Source organism: Magnolia sinica, chromosome 6 (assembly GCF_029962835.1).
Source record: "Magnolia sinica isolate HGM2019 chromosome 6, MsV1, whole genome shotgun sequence".
NCBI classification, from domain to species: domain Eukaryota; kingdom Viridiplantae; phylum Streptophyta; class Magnoliopsida; order Magnoliales; family Magnoliaceae; genus Magnolia; species Magnolia sinica.
Window position 1 is genome coordinate 22,595,043 of NC_080578.1, and position 19,176 is coordinate 22,614,218.

Below are 19,176 nucleotides of genomic sequence, written 5' to 3' on the forward strand. Positions count from 1 at the left end.
TGAAATTGAGCGGGGGAAACATGAAATTGAGTAGGGCAAACTAGAAAATCAGCGGTGCAAACTTAATAAATAATTTCATGGATTGAGCCTAAAAATTTAAACGTATCCAATGTTCAAATGGACCACACCACATGAAAATTTTGAATTGAACTTCTCATGTTGATCATTTCTTAGGGGCAACAGAAGTTTTGGATCAAGCTTATAATTGTGTTTTCTATTAATCCCGTGGTATAGTCCACTTGATCTTTTGATATGCTTCAATTTGGGGCTCAACCCCTTACACACACACACGCACACACACACGTGCGCGCATGCATGCACATGTGTCGTGTGTATATATACGTGTGTGGGAAAGGTTCTATATGGTTGAGCTGTGTGGGCGCTATCATGAAGTATATCAAACATCTACTTCATCAGTCAGATGCACCATTCCATGGTGGGCCTAGAGCTTAAAAATCAAGTTAATCTGTGACTTTTGTAGGCCACACCACGTACAAAACTTGAGAGGGGTTACCTTCCATTAAAACATTCATATTTAATTTTTGGGCCCACCGAGATGTGTTTCACAAATTCAGCCCATCCATAATGTGTGTCCCACTTGGATGAGGGGACAGACCAAGTTTCAGACACATCCAAATTTCAGGTGGGCCCCACCAAGTAAATTTATATGTTTTAGGCATGTCTTCACATGATTTTAGATGGTATGGCCCACCCAAGTTCCGTATATGGCTGATTTTTCTGCTATCCCATAATTTAAAGGGGACCCATCAAGTTCATCATGTTGATGTTCGACATACATCATGGTGGGGCCCACACAGCTCGACTTCATGGGGAGTTCCGATGAGCTCGACCGTATAGAACATTTTCCTCTAGTACAAAAATAAAAATGGAACTACATACATTCAATGTGGGCTCAACTCAGTTTAAAATATACCTGTGCTACGTGCTTTCTTCACTGGACCGATTATTTTTAGAAGAAGACAAAATACTGATGAGGAGAGCCACAAAAAAGAGTTTTTTGGTCTTTCTGCTGGAAACGCAGTGAGGAAAGGGGTTGAAAGTAACGGCAGTGAAAAGCAACAGTGGAAAGAGATAGGGAAAGCAAGCAGTTGAAATGGGAGAGGAAAAACCACAGCCGTGGAAGAAGGGGTATTTTCGTCCAAAAAATCTAATTCCGTACGAGGAGGCCTAAGTGCGTATACTAAGTTTGTATTGCTTCAAAAAAACCGCTGTATAAAAGGTAGGGTCCACAGTCGTAAATTTCTCCCTAAATGGTACATGGTCCGGATACCTCACGGGAACGGATTGGCTACTCCCCTGCCACCAGCCAATGGCTGGTGGTTGGTGCTCCGTGGCCCCCACCATGATGCATGTCTTTCATCCATGCCGTCCATCTATTTTTCTAGATTATTTTATGATATGAGATCAAAAAAATGAGGTATATATCAATCTCAAGTGGACCACATTACAGGAAACAGGTTTGATTGAACGTAGACCATTAAAAACATTTTGGAATCCATAAAAGTTTTGGATCAAGATGTTCATTGTTTTTTCCCTTTCCGTATGACCTAATAAACATATTGGATGTCAAATAAATAATATAGTGGGCCTTAGGAGGATTTTAATGGTGGATATCCATTTCCATACCTCACAGGATGGGGCGTTGTTACGCGTGAAAAGGGTTGCGAATCGCCGCACCATTTTGGTCGTGGAAAAAGTTAAAAGAGTACTGAAGCGGACGGAAAGGCTAAAAGGTCAGGCACGGGAATTAACACGTCCGCCGTCGAGTCGCAGGTATCATCTGATCGACAGTTGCGAAAAAGTAATCGTACTCTCACCCCAGTATTAAATAAAATGAAAGGTTTGCTCGAATACATACTGCAGTATGATACGTTGGGACTATAGCCTTTAAAATTTGGGTCGTATTCTAATGATCCGAACCATTTATACCAAGTTTCTCACCTTCTATTATAAATAAAGAACAAATAAAATATTAAAATTCTATTATTTCAACGGTTTGAAATTCGGATCATTATTTGTTTTGATAATGGACGGTAACCACATGGCCTTTACAAAATCAAAGGGTATCGGATATTGAATGTGAGATCTTTTTATACAACCGAAGGCCTATTACATAAACGGTTTGGGCTATTTGAAAGAACCCAATTCAAATGGCTTTTAGGTGATGCATTCGAGCAAACATGGATGAAATGTAACGAAAAGCCTTCCTTGCTTTGAGATGGCTAAGGGATCGTTTGGCGCCGTAGGTTGGCGGGAATCTGAGGGGTTTCAAATCCCCGGTCGTCAGGCAGCATAAATAGGGGCCTGTTTGGGAGCGTGGATTTGGAACCCCTTGGATTCGCAACCCCCAGGATTCGAAACCCCCTGGATCGGCAATCCTCTCGGTGTGTTTGACACCCGGAGTGTGAATCAACTTTAATTCAAAAATACCTATACATGGTATATTTATGAGGGTTTGAATTTAATTACTAAATTAACTTTAATATCTCCAATTAGTGAGATATATAATTTTTGACGCTATGGTTGTGATAAGCCCGCTAAAATATATGCTTTGCTTAAAAATGATGAAACTCCAAGTCTCAAATGGACTGCAAGCACAAGATCATGTCCGAGTGACTAACCAACGATTTTTAACCGTTAATTAATATGGACAATGTTTGGATGGTGCTGGACAATATTTGGACGGTGCTGATCTACATGAACAATGTTTGGACAGTGCTGATCATCGTTAGTGGGCCATGTGCCCAGTAGAATGATAGTGTACAGTGACATACATTTATACCTGCAACTATTGAAATGATTTTAAGTGTAATCCAAGCTCTCACCTTGGATTACAAACCCCCTCAAAGAGGGGATTGGGAACCCCTGGATTGGCAATCCCCAGTTGCTTTATGCTGTCAAACAACCAAGGGGATTTGAAACCCCTTCTAATCCCCTCCAATCCCCTCCAATCCAAAGTGCCAAACGACCCCTAAGGGTTTCAAATCCAGGGGTTTCTAATCCCTTTTTTGAGTGGGTTTGGAAGCAGAGTGAGAGCGTGGATTACACTTATTAAAATCATTTCAATAGTTGCATGTGTAACATGTGTCATTATGTACTATCATTTTATAAGGCATATGGCCTTACTAATGATGATCAACACCATCCAAACATTATCCATATAAATTAGTACCATTGAAATATTGTCCAGCACTATCCAAACATTATTCATATAAATCAATGATTAAAAATTATTGGTTAATTACTTAGACATAATCTTATGCTTGTGGCCCATTCGAGACTTAGAATTTCGTCATTTTCAAGCAAAACATATATTTCAACGGGCTTATCACAGCCATTGTGTTAAAAGTTACATATCTCACTAACTAAAGATATTAAAATTAATTTAATAATTAAATTCAAATTCTTATAAATATATCATGGATAGGTACTTTTGGATTAAAGTTGGGGAGTAGATACATTGGGCCCGTTTGGCGGAGCGGATTGCAAGGTATTAGATGGTATTGGAAGGGATTAGAAGTTAAATCCTAGGATTGGCGGGCGTGCCAAACAGAATAGATGATCTGATCTTGAGATATAGCAATCCCATCTTAAAACAATCCACTGACAACACCATCATTACCTTTAAATCCCATCCAATCCACCCTAATCCGATCCAATCCACCCTAATCCGTTCAAATTTGCCTGGGACATGTTTAGTCCGAAAGATTCGAGGGATGAGAAGGTTTAATCCTGGGATTGGGCAGGCATGCCAAACAAACTCGATACAGCAATCTGGTATATGGCAATCCCATGGTTCATAAGATTATCTATTGACAGCTCCATCTTTACCTTGGAAACCATGCCATCCACCCTAATACCATTCAATCCCTTCCAATCCACCGGCCCAAACGGGCCCCGTGAGGATTGCAAATCCAAGGGTTTCTAATCCCAGCGGTTCCGAATCCAGAGGGTTCCAAATCCACGCTCCCAGACAGCCCATCGTGCCGTCGGTCTACGCAAATCCTTCTCTTTGCACACGTGCCGATATGGCACGTATGTAAGTCCGGATCATAGTACCCTGAGCCCGAAGATCAGGCCTGTCTTTTCATCGGGCCACACGTCTACTAAAACACGTGTGACAGGTTTGCTACAATGCAAACCTACCCACTTGTAATTTTAACTTTGGGTTGTATCTGTTCGATCTGGGGTTAGCTTTTAACGATGAGAACCGTTTATATGATGTAAACAACGTAGGCTGGTGATAGTCCTGACAAAACTCTCGGATTTGAAGATTTTCAAAACGTTAAAATATATTTTCTTTGAATGTGGACGGTCTCTTTTGATCGTTTTTTTTTTTTTTTTTGTGGGCCATTGATTGGATCTTCCCAAAACGGACGGCTTAATTTCCGAATGCTGGCGTATATCCTGCCGGTAAACCCAGGACGAAAGATCCGAATCTCGCACCAAGGTACCACGTAAATGCCTGTGGTAGAGTACCAATATGGATCTACACCGGAGAGTAGCCGTAGCATTTTTTCATGGAGAACTGATACTGAAGGAGCATGGGGAACGGATGCGGATTGGCTGGTGTGCCACACACCACCGGCCTGGCTAGTGTAGGTACGTGTCGTGCGAAGACGAGCTCAGACACTCCTCGATCTCCGAGTTGTCTGAACGGTTCAAAGGAGATCAAAGCTGCATGGCCCTAAAATCATATATTAATTATATCCACCCCGTTCATCCATTTGGAGAGCGGTGTAAATCTTAAGCTAAAAATAAGTCATATCCAACGCTCCCACACCAAAAATAGTAGTGCGGAAATGATTCTCACCGTTTAGACATACATGGGGCCCACCGGAACGTTTATTTTACATCTAATTTGTTAATAACGTCAATAAGACATAGATTAAAAGGAAAAATAAATATCATATTAATCCAAAATTACTGTGACCCCAAAAGTGCTTCAATGGTAGACGTTCAATCTTCCACTGCCTTTTGCACTGTGGTCCATCGGATCTTTGGATCTATCTAATTTTTCGTCTCGACCATCGCCAAATGGAAGGACGGTTTGGATATAATACATTCCTCGTGATGGACTTACAGAACTTGGTGACGTTAACACATCAGCCAGGTCGGCCTTGTGTGGTACACCAGCCAATCCGCTTCCATGGGAAACCGCCATCGAGAAGGAAGCGCTGCACATGTGCCAAAGCGGTGCCAGTTGTATTAAATCCTGGACGTTCATCAAGCTGTCCTCACAGTGATTATCCGGTATCGCACTTTCATGACTCGTTGGCACGTGCGGTGTGGACTAGGCAGCAGTTATGAAACGGATTGGCTACTCCCCCTGCCACCAGCAAATGGCTGATGGTCGGTGCTCCGTGGGCCCCACCATGATGTATTTATTTCATCCATGCCGTCCATCTATGTTTGTAGATCATTTTATGACATGAATCCAAAAATGAGGTATATCCCAATCTTAACTGGACCACATTACAGGAAACAGTGTTGAATGAACGTTGACCATTAAAGACTTTCTGGTACAATAAAAGTTGTTGACCATTGAAAACTTTCTGGGGGCGATAAAAGTTTTGGATCAAGCTGGTATTTGGTTTTTCCCTCCATCCGGGTCTTTACGACACAATCAAAATGTCAAATAAACGGTACAGCCTTAGGAGGATTTCAATGGTGGATATCCAATCACTATTGTTTTCCTTTGATGTGGCCCACCTGGGATTTATATACCTCTAGTTTTTAGGATCGAGCTATAAATTGATCGGTAAAAATGTACGAAACATATACATCATGGTGGGCCCACAGAACACCCACCATCAGCCACCGGGCTGGTGGCAGGGAGTAGCCAATCCGTTTCCCTACTTTTACATGTTCTGTAGATCTCGACCTTTGATCTGAAGGAACATGCAGTGGAGGGCTGACTCGTATAAAATGCCTCCACCTAGGTGATTCCTAATCTTCGATCATTGGCTGCAACTAAACGATTAAGCAGGCAAGGCATTAACGGCTCGAAATGCAGCCATGGATGTGATTAATAAAAATTAAATCTGCAAATTTTTAGGCCATACTCAATACAAGGTAGGCCCATCAGATCTTGGTCTGGATCACCCAAAGGGCCCCACATTTATAATGTCCAGGACACTGTTTATGTTCTGATGCATCAGGACCATATTACAATGATAAAAGCTTTGATACTCAGGCAGCGTTATCGATGATATGCGGGCAGTTAGAAATTACATCCTTATTCCAGCTGTTGATGCACTGTGTCTGGTTCGTCCTCCTAGACCCTCGTATGCCTGCACAGAAAGAGGACAAAGGAGACCCTGGCTCGAGCAGGGGACCCTCCGATGCCAAAGTCAGGCCTGGACTCGGGGTCTCAAAGTATTGAAAGGTTTTTTAGAGGGAATTTGTTTTCGTACCTCTCAAGGTGACAGGGGTCCTCCTTTTATAGCTGCTGGGGTCCTCCTGATATTGAGCGCGGGATCTTCTCCTGGTATCACGGAGATAGGATCGTGCCCGTCTTGAACCGTCATCCGATCCCGTGAGCTTCGGGGTCGGAGATCTTATCCCAAGATATCCGGGATGAGATCTGACCTAGCGACGATCGGTCTTGCAAGGTGGTCCGCCCGACACATGCCCGGACCGCTGATAAGTCGTCCGAACCGACTCAACCATTGTCTCGGTTTAGCGAACCATGCCTCGAATTTGACACATCCTTCGGAGACCCGAGGTATTAAGTCCGAGTCCCGAGGCATTAAGTCCGAATCTTCGGACTTGTATTTTTGCCCCCAACAGTAAGCCCCCTTACTCCGTGTGCTTCATATGACACTGAGGAGTAGCGAGTTTGGAGTCGGTTTGTAACTTAGTCCGAGATGAGTCGTGGTCATTAAATGCATTCCGTGAGGCCTTTGATGGGGGACGGTTCAGCTTCTGACATCGCATGCGCCGTCAGCCGTCAAATCACACATCCCGCCAACGAAGATTGGACACGTAGCAAAGATATTATTGTCGCCAGTCGACGTGCGCCACGTGTCGAGTGAGGGAATCGATGCAGGCGTCGAATCATTTCCCCATTAATTGTCTCCGCCGTATGGCGACCTTATATAACGTCAGGGGCCCCGCACTTTAAACTTTTACTGCTCTTGCCATTCCCGCTTCGCATTTTCTTTGGGGTTCGCATAGCCTTTCATCTCCTTCCTTTCCTTTCTCTTAACCGTCGGTGCCTCTTTCCGCCATTTCCGTTTTCCTTTCTCCCTCCGGTGAGTTTCTCCTTCCTCTTTATTAGGTAATAATGGCGGATAGGAGTTCTCAAAGTCCTCAGGGGGGAGCTTCTGGAGACGAAGGCGAAGCGCAACGTTTTTGGAACGTTGCGGAATCGCCTTCCTTACTGACGGAGATAGCAGTGGACGCCAACGCTGCTTGTCTACCGGAGAGAGTCACCGAAGCTCCGGCGGAGCGCCCAGCTTCCGTCGTTCCTTCTCGGGGCGGGTCGTCTCTATTAACCCGCCCGGGAAGGCCTAACTTGCCAAGGGACATGGAGGAGGATGAGGAGGAAGGAGATGAAATTTTAATCGCCGAAGGAACCCCTGATCTTGCTCCCGTTGGTGAATCGGTGCAGGCTGAGTCTGAAGAAGAAGGATCGGGGGAAGATTTAAGCGGTCCGGTTCCCTCAGTCATGACTGAGACGGATTTGGACAGAATCCGAGTCGGGTACCATATTCCCGAGTCGGTCATCACCTATCTCCCCCGTCCGAATGACTTGCCGGATCACCCTCCGGCCGGGGCAGTCGCGATTTACCAAGTGTCGATGCAATGCGGCTTGCGTCTGCCCCTTCAGACCATCGTCCGGGGAGTTCTGTCTCGCATAAAGATTGCCCCGGGGCAGATAGTCCCGAATGGGTGGAGGAACTTACTCGGATGTGCGGTGTTGTGGGCTGAGATGGAACAGCCACCGCTTACAGTCGACGAATTTCTCCACCTGTATCAAGTGCGGGTAAATCCGAACTATCCCGGCTTCTACGTCTTCGCTGCCTGGCGAGGCGGAGGCGGTTCTCTGATAACCGACCCTCCCACTTCCAACAAACACTGGAGAGAGCGTTGGTTTTGGGCATGTGGTCGCTGGGAGACGGATGAGTCCGGGTCCCACGAGGCTCGTGTCCCTCGGGCTTTCCAAAGAGCAGGTGACTTGGGTTTTTTTTTTTTTTTTTTGTAATACCCTGAATCTGACGAGCTTGTGTTCGGCAGATATTCCGAAGAAGAGGCCGAAGCTCGGCACCACTGCCTCGGCTCGGATCAAAGAGTTGAGGTCGTTGGATCCGAGGGACAGGTCTTGGAAGGTGCTTCTACAGCCGGAGCGCCTTCACCTTGCAGGTCTGGACTCGGAAGTTACAGGTAATTAAGAACGAATCTTCTGGATTTTCCGAACTTCCCCCGACTTACTTCGCCTTATTCTCCCTCTTTTTTTTTTTTTTTTGCAGATCTGCCCGAAGCTCGTCCCAACCTAAGGATTGTCCCCGAACCGGAGATGACTGGAGCTCGTCCTGCCCTTAGGCCAGTCACGAAGTTGAAGGCTCCTCCGCGGTCAGTCCTTCTTTCGGAACCTCGGCCGCCGAAGAGGCAAAGGGTGCTGCGGAAGGAGAAAGAGCCAGCAAGCTCTTCTGCCCCTTCCGTCGTCGTGATTCCCGACCCGGACGAAAGGGCGGAAGAGACGGCGATTGCTGCTTCGGAGCCTCAGGCGGCACCTGACTCGGCACGCGTTGAGACGGCTGTGCCGAGTCGGGAAGAAGAGGCCGGGGCCGCGTCCTCCAGAGGGGAGGGAGAGACGAGGACCGCGTCCTCCCGAGGGGAGGAGACGGACCAGGAGGGGCCGTCAATCCTGCAGCAAGTGGTGTCGGGGATGGTTCCTTGGGCCCTGGCCCACGGGTGTGAAAGAGAGTTCGTGAAACTCTACAACGCCCCGTCGTCGCAGACCGTCAGCCACGCTGCCCGGATGCTTTTTGAACTCGCTCCTTGCTTAATCAAGGCCAGCAAGGAGTTATCCTCAACTCATCGGCTGCAGGCTCTTCTGTCTGAGGCCGACGGTCGACGTGAGGAGGCCGAGATCCGGGTCGGCGTCCTGACAGGCGAGGCGTCCCTTGCCCGGAAAGCTACCGAAGACGCGATGGCAGAGGCGGCTTCTTCCAGAAGAGCCCTGGACGAAGCGAAGGCAGAGGTCGCTCAGGCACTGGTTCGACTCTCCAAAGCTGAAGAGGAGAATCAGCGAGTTCTGGCAGTCCATGCTTCGTGCGCGGATGACTTAGCTCGGGCTAAGCTTGAGGCGGCGGAGCGCATTCAGCAGGCCGACGAGAAGACTCGGGAGGCCGAGACGGCTAGGGACCAAGCCGTCCAAGCATTCCTCGAGTCGGCGGAGTTCGAGGATGAAAGGGACCGCTTGTTCCAAAGCGGATATCTGGAATGCGTCAAGGACATAAAGAAATCCTTCCCTGACCTTGACCTTTCAGAAATCGAGGGTGGAGCAGCCTCGGGATCCGAGAACCCGGACGCCACTGCTGAAGATACTGCTGGGGACGAGGCCGGCGCATGAGGACCGTTACCGGGACCCTTGGACACATATATGTATATTTTTTTTTTGATGTATTCACTTGCTTTGTACTTACATATGTTTTGATGAATGAAAGAGAAATGCCTAAGTTTTACTTATTCGACTTGGCTTTATCCTTTCTTAGTTCAGAGTCTTTAATCGTTGAAGATAGAACTAGGGATAATAAACTTTGAGGTGTTCAGCGTTCCAAGGGTGGGGCAACGGTTGTCCGTTTAGGTCTTCTAGCTGATACGTTCCCGGTCTAATGGTGCCCGAGACGATGTAGGGTCCTTCCCAGTTGGGTCCCAGTGTACCCGAACCAAATTCCTTGGTGTTAGAAAACACTTTTCGAAGAACCATATCCCCCATTCGAAATCTTCTAATTCTAACTCGGGTATTGTAGAACCGAGCCACTTGTCGCTGCCGCGCCTCCGTGCGCAGCCGTGCCACTTCTCTTTGTTCGTCCAGAAGGTCAAGTCCGAGTGCAAGGAGTTCTTCGTTTGCTTCTGCATTGAATGTGGTGATCCGAGCTGAAGGTAATCCGATTTCAACGGGAGTGACGGCTTCCGAGCCATAGGCTAGTGAAAATGGAGTCTCCCCTGTGGCTGTTCGAGCAGTGGTTCGGTAGGCCCAAAGAATTTTCGGGAGCTCTTCGGCCCACGCTCCTTTGACTCGGCCAAGCTTGGTCCGAAGATGTTGCTTGATAATCTTATTAACCGCTTCAACTTGTCCGTTGGTTTGAGGATGATGAGGCGAAGAGTAAACGTTTCTGATTCCGAGGTTGTCGCACATCCCGCGAAAGCTTCTGTTATCAAATTGCCTTCCATTGTCTGTAACAATGGTACGGGGCACCCCGAATCGGCAGATAATGTTTTTCCATACAAATTCGGTGATCTTCTGCTCGGTTATTTTAGCTAATGGTTCTGCCTCGGCCCACTTCGTGAAATAGTCCACCGCTACCACAGCAAACTTGGTCTGACCTTTTCCCATAGGGAACGGTCCTATGATGTCCACGCCCCACTGTGCGAAAGGCCAGGGACCAGTCATCGGCGTTAGTGCTTCGGGTGCTTGTCTCGGAATTGACGCGAACCGTTGGCATCTGTCGCATTTTTGAACGAGCTCGCGAGCGTCGTGTTGGATAGTGGGCCAGTAATATCCCTGTCGTAGGACCTTGTAGGCAAAGGATCGGCCTCCAGAGTGGTTTCCACAGATTCCTTCATGAATTTCCCGCAACACATAGTTTGCCTCGCTGGGTTTGAGGCACCGCAGCAACGGGGCGTAGTAACCTTTCTTGTAGAGGGTTCCGTTGAATATGGTATAGCGGGAGGCTCGAATTTTAATTCGTCGGGCCTCGGCACGATCATCGGGCAATTTTCCTTCGTCAAGGTATTGGCGGATTGGATCAATCCAGGAAGGTTCCGAGTCGATTATATTGACGGCCTCGCTAATTGGCTCCTCTATGCTTGGCTTGTCAACGTATTCGACAGGGACGGACCTGGGTATTTCATCTTCTTTGTCCGAGGCGAGCTTCGCTAGCAAATCGGCTTTGCTGTTTTTCGTGCGAGGGATCCGAGTCACACGACAGAATTGAAATCCGTTGATAAGTTCTTTCGCTTTCTCCATGTAAGCCCTTAGCCGGTCTTTCCGTGTCTGGTATACACCGGTAACTTGGTTAACGACCAACTGAGAGTCGCTGAAAACACTCAGGTGCGTTACTTCCATGCTAGCGGCGAGTCGGAGGCCGAGTAACAACGCTTCGTATTCCGCCGTATTGTTGGATGCTTGGAATCCGAGTCGTAAGGCATACTATATATAGGTATGATCGGGGGTTTCCAGCACAACCCCAGCCCCACTGGCCTTCGAGTTGGAAGAACCGTCGACATACAGATTCCACGGAATAGGACAAGTGGGAGCGGTTGAAGTCGGAACTGCACCGTCTTTCAGTGTTTCATTTACTGAAAGTTCGGTTGAAGACGTTCCCTCGGCGATAAAATCAGCTACGACTTGCCCTTTGATTGCTGCCTTTGGTCGGTATTGAATATCAAACTCACTCAGCTCGATAGCCCATTTGGTGAGTCGGCCGGAAGCTTCTGGTTTCTGCAGTACCTGGCGAAGCGGAAGGTCTGTCATTACAATGATGGTGTGAGCATGGAAATACGGCCTAAGTCGCCGAGAGGAAGTTATTAAAGCCAAAGCCACTTTTTTCAAGCTTGGGTATCTCGTTTCTGCTGGCAATAACGCTTTGCTGACGTAGTAAACCGGCAGTTGCTTTCCTTCGGATTCTCGTATCAAAGCCGAGCTAACTGCTGCCTCGGACACAGCTAGGTAGAGGAGCAACGATTCCCCCGGTTCGGGTTTTGATAAGAGTGGTGCAGAACCGAGGTATGATTTTAATTGCTGGAATGCTGCTTCACACTCTTCCGTCCAACCCATCGCTTGTCTTCCTTTCAATTGTTTGAAGAAAGGGAGACATTTATCCGTTGCTCTGGAGAGGAATCGATTAAGTGCTGCGACTCGTCCGGTCAACCGTTGGACATCCTTAATGGTTTTGGGGGATTCCATATCAATCAGAGCCTTTATCTTCTCAGGGTTTGCCTCTATTCCTCGTTGACTGACCAAGAAACCGAGGAATTTTCCGGAGCCTACTCCAAAAGCACATTTACTTGGATTTAGCTTCATCCGGAACTTCCGCAGGATTAGAAACATTTCTTCCAAATCATTCACATGATCTGCCGCGTGTATGCTCTTGACGAGCATGTCATCGATGTATACTTCCATGGTTCGGCCTATAAGTCGAGCAAAGATTTTGTTAACTAACCTTTGATAAGTTGCACCGGCATTCTTCAGACCAAATGGCATCACTCGGTAACAATAAAGGCCTTTGTCGGTGACAAAGGTAGTTTTTGATTTATCTGTTTGATGCATTACAATTTGATTATATCCCGAATATGCATCCATGAAGCTAAGGAGCTCATGTCCGGCTGTACTATCTACTAGCTGGTCTATCCTCGGAAGCGGAAAGCTATCTTTGGGGCAGGCTTTATTTAAGTCGGTATAGTCAATACAGACTCGCCACTTCCCGTTGGACTTCTTTATAAGCACGACATTCGCAACCCACTCTGGATAGTGTATTTCTTCTATGAAATTAGCCTGGAGTAGTTTGTTGACTTCTTTCTCAATGATGGCGTATCGTTCAGGGCCGAGTGGTCGTCGCTTCTGTCGGATCGGTCGATATGACGGATCGACGTTAAGTCGGTGAGTCACCACGGAGGGGTCGATCCCTTGCATATCTTCATGACTCCAAGCAAATACGTCGGCGTATCTTCGAAGCAGGGCGATCAGCTTTTCTCTCAAAGGGGACTGCAGAGATGAGCCAATTCGTACTGTCTTGGATCCATCTGTTTCGACTAAGGGGATTGAGACAAGATCTTCGACCGGCTGTCCTCGTTCATAATTCTCGCCCCGAGGGTCCAATGATTCGATTGTTAATATGTTGGTCGGATTCTTGTCGGCGGCTCCTTTTACAGCTATCATGTAACATCGCCTCGCGTCTTGCTAGTCTCCCTTGACAATTCCGACTCCTGACTCGGTCGGGAATTTCATTGTAAGATGGTATGTGGATACCACGGCCTGGAGGAGACTCAATGAAGGTCGGCCGAGTATCGCGTTGTATACCGAGGGTTGATCGACGACCAAGAAGTCAACCATCATCGTCGTCTGATGTGGGGCATTGCCAGCAGTGAGTGGTAATGAGACAGTCCCCTCGGGCAGTACTTGTCCTCCGGAAAAGCCGATCAATGGGGTCCGAACCGGGCGTAACGCGGATCGTTCGATCCCCATTTTGTCGAACGCCCCAGTAAACAATACGTCTGCAGATGATCCTGTATCGACGAGTATTCGGAACACTTTTCGGTTAGCTATCGCCAAGGAGACGATCAACGCATCATCGTGGGGGTGATGGATACCTCGGGCGTCTTCCTCAGTGAACGATATGCAATATTTTTCTCTTTTCTTTTCCTTTGATGGCCGATCTATAATCATGAGCTCGGGCTGAGGCTGACTAAGTTTTCGTGCATGATTCCTTCGCGCGTTGTTTGAGTCGCCCCCACATTGTGGACCGCCGATAATCGTCCGGATTTCTTCCATAGGCTGACTCTCGGTCGGGCGCGCCTCAGCCGCCCCAGCTTTGACCATATGTTCTCTGAGTCGGCCGTCTTTTATGAGTCGTTCGATCTCTTCTTTTAAGTGACGGCAATCACTTGTGTTATGCCCGTGATCGCGGTGATAATGACAGTACTTATCCTTGTCCCGCCGATTAGGATTACTCCTGAGCTTACTGGGCCAGCTAACAAAGCCTTCGTTTTTATTTCCATCGCACCTCTTCCCGAGTCTTATTCAGGGAGTATATGTGGAAAATCTTCGATCCGGCCGTTTTCGACCTTCGCTCGTCACGCGCTTGATCCTCTTTGCGTTTCCTCCCTCCGGCCGATCGGCTTTCTTTTTGGCCGACTCTTTGGCCAAGGTTTTAGTTTCACGCAGGATTCGCGCTTCCTCGGTGTTGGCATATTTATCGGATCGTGCCATAAACTCTGCCAGAGTATCGGGCGGAGTTTTATCTAGAGACGCCAGGAATGGCTTATCCCTAACTCCTTGCATGAGCGCATTGAGGGCCGTTTCTTCCGAATGTTTTCGAACTTGAAGGGATTCGAAATTAAAACGCTTGATGTAATCTTTCAATAGCTCTCCCTGCTTCTGAACTACGCTATTCAGATGTGCAGGGGGCTTCAATTTCTTCTTTCCACCGACGAAGTTGGTGAGGAAGGCGTCGCTCAACTCAACGAATGAACTGATGGACTTTGGTTTCAGCTGTTTGAACCACAGTCGAGCTACGTCAGTCAATGTAAGAGAAAAGGCCCGACACATTACTGCATCCGAGGCATCGTGAAGTTCCATATAGGTCCTGAAGCACTCGATATGCTCGGTCGGGTCGGTCTTGCTGGTGAAAGGAGTGATTTGAGGTAATCGAAACCTCTCGGGCAATCGGGCCTTCAGTACCGAGTCCACAAAGGGGGATGCCTTCGCTTCGGACCCGGTTGAATATACATTCCGGCCGTGCTTTATGTCCGCTATCTCTTTTGCCAGCTCTTCCCACACTTCTTTTTTGAAATTTTGAAAGTTGGCTTTCCAAGGTTTGCTGCTTTCTGCCGTGCCTTCCATGGAAGGGCGATTGCGCCTTCTTCGCTCCAATTCGTGCCGAAGATCAGTCGGGGGCAGGGAAGCGTTGGCTGACTGCGCCGGAGATGGTTCTGGTCCGCCTTGGGGTTGGCTTGGGCGGACAGACTGCGGCGCGGGAGGTTGAGGATCAACCGCCGTAGCCGTAGCTGGAGCGCGTGCCGTCTCCCCTTGAGGATGAGGGAGCGGCTGCATTTGTTGCTGATACATTCGTTACAGCATCTGCTTCATCATATTCATATCAGATCGGATTTCTTGAACCTCCGGTCCAACCGCCCATCGTTGCGACCCCACTGATTGTTGCTTGTTCTGGTCGCTCCTCGTTGGCGGTTGTTAGGTGGGTTCTGGGGGGGCCGCGACTGGACCCACCGGTCCTTCAATCTCATTTAAATCTTCCTCTGGGACCGTCCTTCTAGTCATCACCATTGGAATCAATATAGTGATACGAGGTGGCTTTCTTGTACGGTTCCCACAGACGGCGCCAAACTGTTGATGCACTGTGTCTGGTTCGTCCTCCTAGACCCTCGTATGCCTGCACAGAAAGAGGACAAAGGAGACCCTGGCTTGAGCAGGGGACCCTCCGATGCCAAAGTCAGGCCTGGACTCGGGGTCTCAAAGTATTGAAAGGTTTTTTAGAGGGAATTTGTTTTCGTACCTCTCAAGGTGACAGGGGTCCTCCTTTTATAGCTGCTGGGGTCCTCCTGATATTGAGCGCGGGATCTTCTCCTGGTATCACGGAGATAGGATCGTGCCCGTCTTGAACCGTCATCCAATCCCGTGAGCTTCGGGGTCGGAGATCTTATCCCAAGATATCCGGGATGAGATCTGACCTAGCGACGATCGGTCTTGCAAGGTGGTCCGCCCGACACATGCCCGGACCGCTGATAAGTCGTCCGAACCGACTCAACCATTGTCTCGGTTTAGCGAACCATGCCTCGGATTTGACACATCCTTCGGAGACCCGAGGTATTAAATCCGAGTCCCGAGGCATTAAGTCCGAATCTTCGGACTTGTATTTTTGCCCCCAACACCAGCAATTCAAATTAAACTCTTCAAATTATGGACCAAGTTTAGATGCATCATTAACCAAAAATTACATCATATTCGATTATCTGACTGAAGGATAGGTGGACATTTATTTGACGGTAAAAATGAAAACATCCAACGGTCCATATATCAACAAGAAGGTGTCCACGAAGGTTAGAATTATTCAAGAAATCTGATTTTTGGGACTGTAATTAGACACAGTCGGTTCCAAAATCCAGTGATTTAATTTAAGTTCATTTATGCATCGTGTACAGCTTCTGAGTGCCTGCACATAAACCGTCATGCTCTGCCAGAGTATCAAATAACCCCTCTTTCATAATCCCTGCAAACAGGGCATCCGTCTACTCCAGCTCAACATTCCTGCGGCCATTTCTCATGGAATGACAAACTGCTGCACACCATACCACACCTACTGTGTATATTCACCTCTCCTGCATACACGTGGCATTTAATTCGAATTCAAGCCGCTAAAACAGTGGGGCCCACTATAAATTGACAATGACCCGGATATCAGATTAGTTTGTCAACTCTGAGATCTGATTAACAGACATTTGCTTGTCGAAGTTGGACAGTTTGATTCATTCATTCTCTACCGTCCGTTTGGTGTTTACCAATTAACAAGTTAGAGTAAGATTACTGAATAATATTTAGGTTTAATTGCTATCAGTGAGTTCAGCTGATTGGACGGTTGAGATATAAAGTAAAGTCCACGTGTATAGTAGGATAGGTGCCACTGCACAGTAGCTGTGGTAAGATGACCGGCACACTAGCATTTACCAGTCTTTCCCAATATGAACATCTGAACCGGCGGCGCACGGTAAGAGACGGTCTTCTTACCTTTTAACAGAAACGCAGAATACTACACGGATTCACATGAGGAGATTGAAGAGTTGAGTCGCGGCACACGTGCGATTCACTACACTTGGTTGAGATCCATGCCGTGCACGTGGCGAAGCAAGTATCAGCATTCCTCGTCGCCGATGATTCACAGATCAAATGAAAGCTCAGGCAGTTGATGATTTTCAGAAAATGTGGCCCACTAGTCTGAATCTTTTACCCGTACGACGAATCGGCACGTGCGAGGCGATTTGCCTCCTCAATGTATCCTCGCGCGACTCTCTCATAGCATTCCGTAAAGAGGATCGCATTCTCAGTTTCCATTCGCTTCCACGTCCTGCCTGAAACGTCGCTTTCCGTTTCGTCTTGCATTTAATGCTACCCTCCCTTGCGTTTGTCTCTCTCATTCATTTGAATTTCATTTGAATTTCAGTTTTCTCCTTAAGACATGCACACCTGCATTTAATTTCACTCATGTGATGGCTTCCATCTCTCTCTCCGTCTCTCCAATACTAACTGCACTTTGCTTCTTATTCTTCTTTGTCTTCTTTCTTCACCACCCAACCTCAGGCTCATCAGGTATAATACGCTCTTTTCACGTTTTCCATTTCTTCCCTTACCGTGTCCGGGGAATTTTCTAACGTGCGCCGATGGTGTTACGCAGGTAACGCCCCACACGTAACTCGCAATCGGAAGTGGATGCGTTTCGGTAAGTGTGCGAATATCTCGATTATTTCTGTAATGGCATCATGTGAAATTTCGGTGAAGTTGAGGGGTTTCTTGTTTTTTTTTTACCGCAGGGAGTGCGGATATTGGTTTTAAACCCTGCAAGGCGTCGGACATTGTGGTTTCACAAGCAGCTGGAAGTCCGTTACCAGACGGAATCCCTACGTTCTCCGTCCAGATCAGCAGCACGTGCTCATCGAAATGCCCGATCTGGGGCGTCCACGTGTCGTGCGGGCTGTTCGCGTCTGCCAAGCTGGTGAATCCCAGGATCTTCCGTCGGGTGGGCCCGGGCGACTGCATCGTCAACGATGGGAAACCTCTAGAGAGTGGGGTCAGCCTTTCTTTCATTTACGCCAACTCCTTCAGCTATCCGATGTATGTGTCACGTGCTAACATTTGCTAGCACGTGAGCTTGAGGTTTTTGGGAAAAAGGGCAATGCGGGAATGTTATTTTTGTGATTTTGAGAAAAAGCCAGTGTTTTTTTTTTTTTTTTTTGGTTTTTGTTTTTGTTTCCTGAGGAATTCTACAATACAGGCGCTTCACTCCTCGCTGTACACGTGGCAAACGTTTCTGGTCTGTTTATCTGGTGGGCCATCAGGTTGGTTGGGTTGTGGGGGATGAAAATTGCATTGCCAGGACCGCTGTGACCGTCCTTTTTGTTTTGAGTTTCTCCTGGTTGATTGTGGTTAGTTGTTCTAACCGTTTTTACAGGCCGCGACTGGATGGCTATCATTGTCTGTTATAACCCTTCTTTTTTGAGATGTGGCCTATCTGCAGTGGCCCACCATAACAACGGTTGGATCACTGGATATATATGCCATGTGTACTTTAAGGAACTAGGATTATTTTTTTTAGGGCGACTGCAGATATAGGCTGCTTGAATGATACTAACATCCGATTCGAATTGATATGCTGGCTCATTTTTTTAATTGTGTATTCTTGTTGACCGCCAGATGAATGGTTGCGATAATCCTTTTAATTTAGTGGCCCCAGATTTTGACGGTTTGTTTTGAGGCACATGTATACAATGTGTATATTGGCTATATATGGTGAGAAGTGATAAGATACCGTCAACAAAATGGGGGGCCCCATAATGAATACGACCCAGCACGAAAATCAGGCTCGTTGGACACTGATGCAATTTACGGAAACCGACAGACTGACTCAAAAATAGGCGTGCTGACTTAGTACATAAGGAGCAAACTTGGGTGAGACCCGGGAACAAGCGATGTGGGTGCGAACACCGAGATCCATTACTCAACTGGCGGACTGAGTGGAGATACCTCGTTTCAACACTTGAGGTCTTGGTATCGATCCCTAGCGGGGGTGGCTAACATGGAGTGTGTGTACTGACATGGGTGTGCACTAACAACCTAACCCAAAAAAACAAAAAAAAGCAATGTGGGTGCGACCCTGACCGTAGAGCGCACCTTGATGCTTGCATTGTATATCCACACAATCCATCTGTTTTTTCAGATTATTTTAGGACAGAGTCATAAAAATGAAGCTGATAACAGTTTTAGGTAGACCACAGCACACGAAATAGTGGTCATTGAATTCCTGCCATTAAAAGCTCCCAAGCATCTACTGTAATGTTTATTGACCACCCAACCTATTGATAAGGTCATACAAATCTGGACGAAAGATAAAAAACGAATATCAGCTTGATCTGAAACTTTTGTGCCCCACGGAAGTTTTCAATGATCATTAGCCACTATTTTCGGTGTTGTGGCCC

General features: G+C 47.3%; 1 protein-coding gene across 1 annotated transcript; it reads left to right on the forward strand.

Annotated features, from left to right (window-relative positions):
- The first annotated feature begins 17,133 nt into the window (after window positions 1–17,133).
- On the forward strand, window positions 17,134–17,911 carry LOC131249914 (TPD1 protein homolog 1-like). Its single transcript, XM_058250650.1, has 3 exons — window positions 17,134–17,293; window positions 17,379–17,423; window positions 17,515–17,911. The coding sequence occupies exons 1-3, from the start codon at window positions 17,194–17,196 to the stop codon at window positions 17,841–17,843; spliced, it is 474 nt and encodes a 157-aa protein (XP_058106633.1). The 5' UTR covers window positions 17,134–17,193; the 3' UTR covers window positions 17,844–17,911.
- The last annotated feature ends 1,265 nt before the right edge of the window (window positions 17,912–19,176 follow it).